This window comes from Apaloderma vittatum, unplaced genomic scaffold, assembly GCF_000703405.1.
Source record: "Apaloderma vittatum isolate BGI_N311 unplaced genomic scaffold, ASM70340v1 scaffold2071, whole genome shotgun sequence".
NCBI lineage: Eukaryota > Metazoa > Chordata > Aves > Trogoniformes > Trogonidae > Apaloderma > Apaloderma vittatum.
In genome coordinates this window covers 6,041-8,275 of record NW_009697194.1, presented here as the reverse complement: position 1 = coordinate 8,275, position 2,235 = coordinate 6,041, and the positions used below count along the sequence as shown (strand labels likewise).

At 57.8% G+C, this 2,235-nt stretch overlaps 1 protein-coding gene across 1 annotated transcript in view; it reads left to right on the top strand.

The window, feature by feature from the left end:
* LOC104279947 (arf-GAP with SH3 domain, ANK repeat and PH domain-containing protein 1-like) overlaps positions 1–2,235 on the top strand; it is a 20,759-nt gene that overhangs the window by 16,502 nt on the left and 2,022 nt on the right. The window contains 3 exon segments of the mRNA XM_009877421.1: positions 1,366–1,433; positions 1,916–2,023; positions 2,128–2,231. Of these exon segments, the coding sequence (XP_009875723.1) occupies positions 1,366–1,433; positions 1,916–2,023; positions 2,128–2,231 (280 nt within the window).

Here is a 2,235-nt window from a genome sequence, read left to right as displayed (position 1 = left end):
CCGGCGGATGACGGCTTTGGGCAGGGCCCCTGCCTGTGGAGCGACAAGCTCAGCCCCAAGCTCTTCTCTGCGTGTCCAGCGAGGTGCCCTGCTTGTCTCTCCAGTCTCAGCAGCGCTCACAAGCTGTTCTGGGGTGCATGTGACCCTCCACAAGTGTGGTGATACCTCACAGCTTCCTGCCCTCGACAGCCTGGGGCTGAAATAGCGGCTTTGCTCTCCAGCTCAGAGCAGGGGAAGCTCCTCTCTGCTGCCCTGGGAGAAACCGGCTTGCTCTGGGGTACTCTTAACCCCACAGTGGGATTGTGCTCACTGGGCTGGCAGGGCCCAGTGATGTCAAATCCTGCCTGAGCTGCTCTTGCACACGCAGCGCAAGCACAGCAGGAGCCAAACCAGGCACTTAACTCATTCTCAGAGCCAACTCTGCATTGCTGGAGAGTGGACGGGAGGGCTGCCAAAGCACTCTTTCAGAGATGGGGCATGTTCGTGCTCTGGAGCACAGATCACATCACAGGTGCAACCATTTGTACTGCTCATGAATCTCCTCTTCACAACACAGAACGAGCTTTAAAACTAGGGTCCTAGGTGAAATGGGAGGACACAAATGTTTCCACCACCAGATATCTGCTGAGCTGGTACTTGCATTGACCCTTGCCTCTGGGATGCTCCTGAGATGCTCCAGTTTCCTGCTTCAGGCAGTGGGGTGGCAGGGGCTGGGTGCGTGTCCCCAAGGCGCACAGTGATTCAGCAGCAAATTTTCCACTTCCTCGGCCATGTTGGGCACAGCTGTGCCTGAGCTGTCATTACTGACTGCCACTGGTACAAGCATCTTGCGTTCACAGTGCAGACCCTGCCTCTGGTCTGGGGATGCTCTGCAGTCCACCAGGGTGTGGAGCTCTTGTTGTTCCCTTCTCCTACCCTCCCCCTTTCCCAGAGTCACCCCAATCCCACCCCCTCCCCAGCTAGACTTGTGCTGCAACTCTGCAAGGAGGGGTTTTGCAGAAATAATGAAATTGCAGGGTTACAGCAACACCATCACAGGTTCCACCCTCAGCCCTCCCAGGAGTGAAAGGAGTTTTAGTTTAAAGAGAAACTGAAGTAAAATGTGTTTTTTTGTTCACACCTGCACTCAGGCCTCTGCTTGGAAGTACTGGGACCTGGGTGTCTGGGCAGTCTGTGTGTCCACCAGGCACCACCATTCCGCCCTCTTCTTCATCTTCCCACCCCCACCCCCTAAGAGTCTGAGCCTCTGTTTCGGTCTCTGGGTTTATGCTGTCCCTTCTTTTAGGCTTATTTGCCCCTAGATGCCCCCAAATGTAGCACCGCTCTGCAATTCACTGATCAAGGCTGCCTCTTCTCCCCCACCAGCTAACAAAGCGGGAGAGACTGCCCTGGATGTTGCCAGGAGGATGAGACATCCCTTGTGTGAAGAGCTGGTAAGAAACTGGGTCTCCACCCCTCCAATTCTGGGAGATGTCCCAGCTGCAGAGAGTGGAGGGGGACCCACGCGTGTGGACATGTCCTGTGGGGCCACCTGTACCCCTCAGCATCTCCAGTGCCAGTGTGGGATGCAGATGAGGGTGTGAGGGTGTGGAGGGGTGCTGGCCTTGCTGGCGTGGGGTCCCTCAGGGCAGAGCAGGTCAGGACTGGCCAGGCAAGGGTTGCACCATGCCTGGGCAGGGGCACCTGGAGCTGTCCTGAGGCTGGATGGGGTGAGAGCATCTTCGCAGCAAGTCCAAGTCTTGCTTCTGGCGTGTCCTGATATGTGCATTTGGAAATTTTCACAACCTCCCTGCCCCAGCCCCCAGGAAGCACAGCTTGCAGACCTTGCCCTGATGGGCGTGTGGCCGGAGACGGGGCGCTGCCTGTGGGGCAGGACAGGGCTGGCAGATCCTGAAGGAGCTCTTCTGTGCCCCAGCTGCTGCAGGCCCAGAGCAATCAGTTCAGCCCCCATGTCCGCGTGGAGTACGAGTGGTGCCTGGGCCAAGATGATATGTATGAGAGCGATGAAGACCTCAACAAGAAGGTGAGGTCTTGACAGGCTCCGGCTTGGAGCCACACTGCTGGCATGGAGTTTGCCCCCCCCCAGCCATACCCAATCCATCTAACCTGCAAATATCCCTTTCTCAGCTGAGTCTTGTGAAGAAGGGGTCTGCCTGTTCCCGGAGCTGCTACCACCCCCCTGCTGCTGCACCCAGGCTGGAGGCAGCCGGGGCAGTGCCCCGGGGGGGGGGGCTC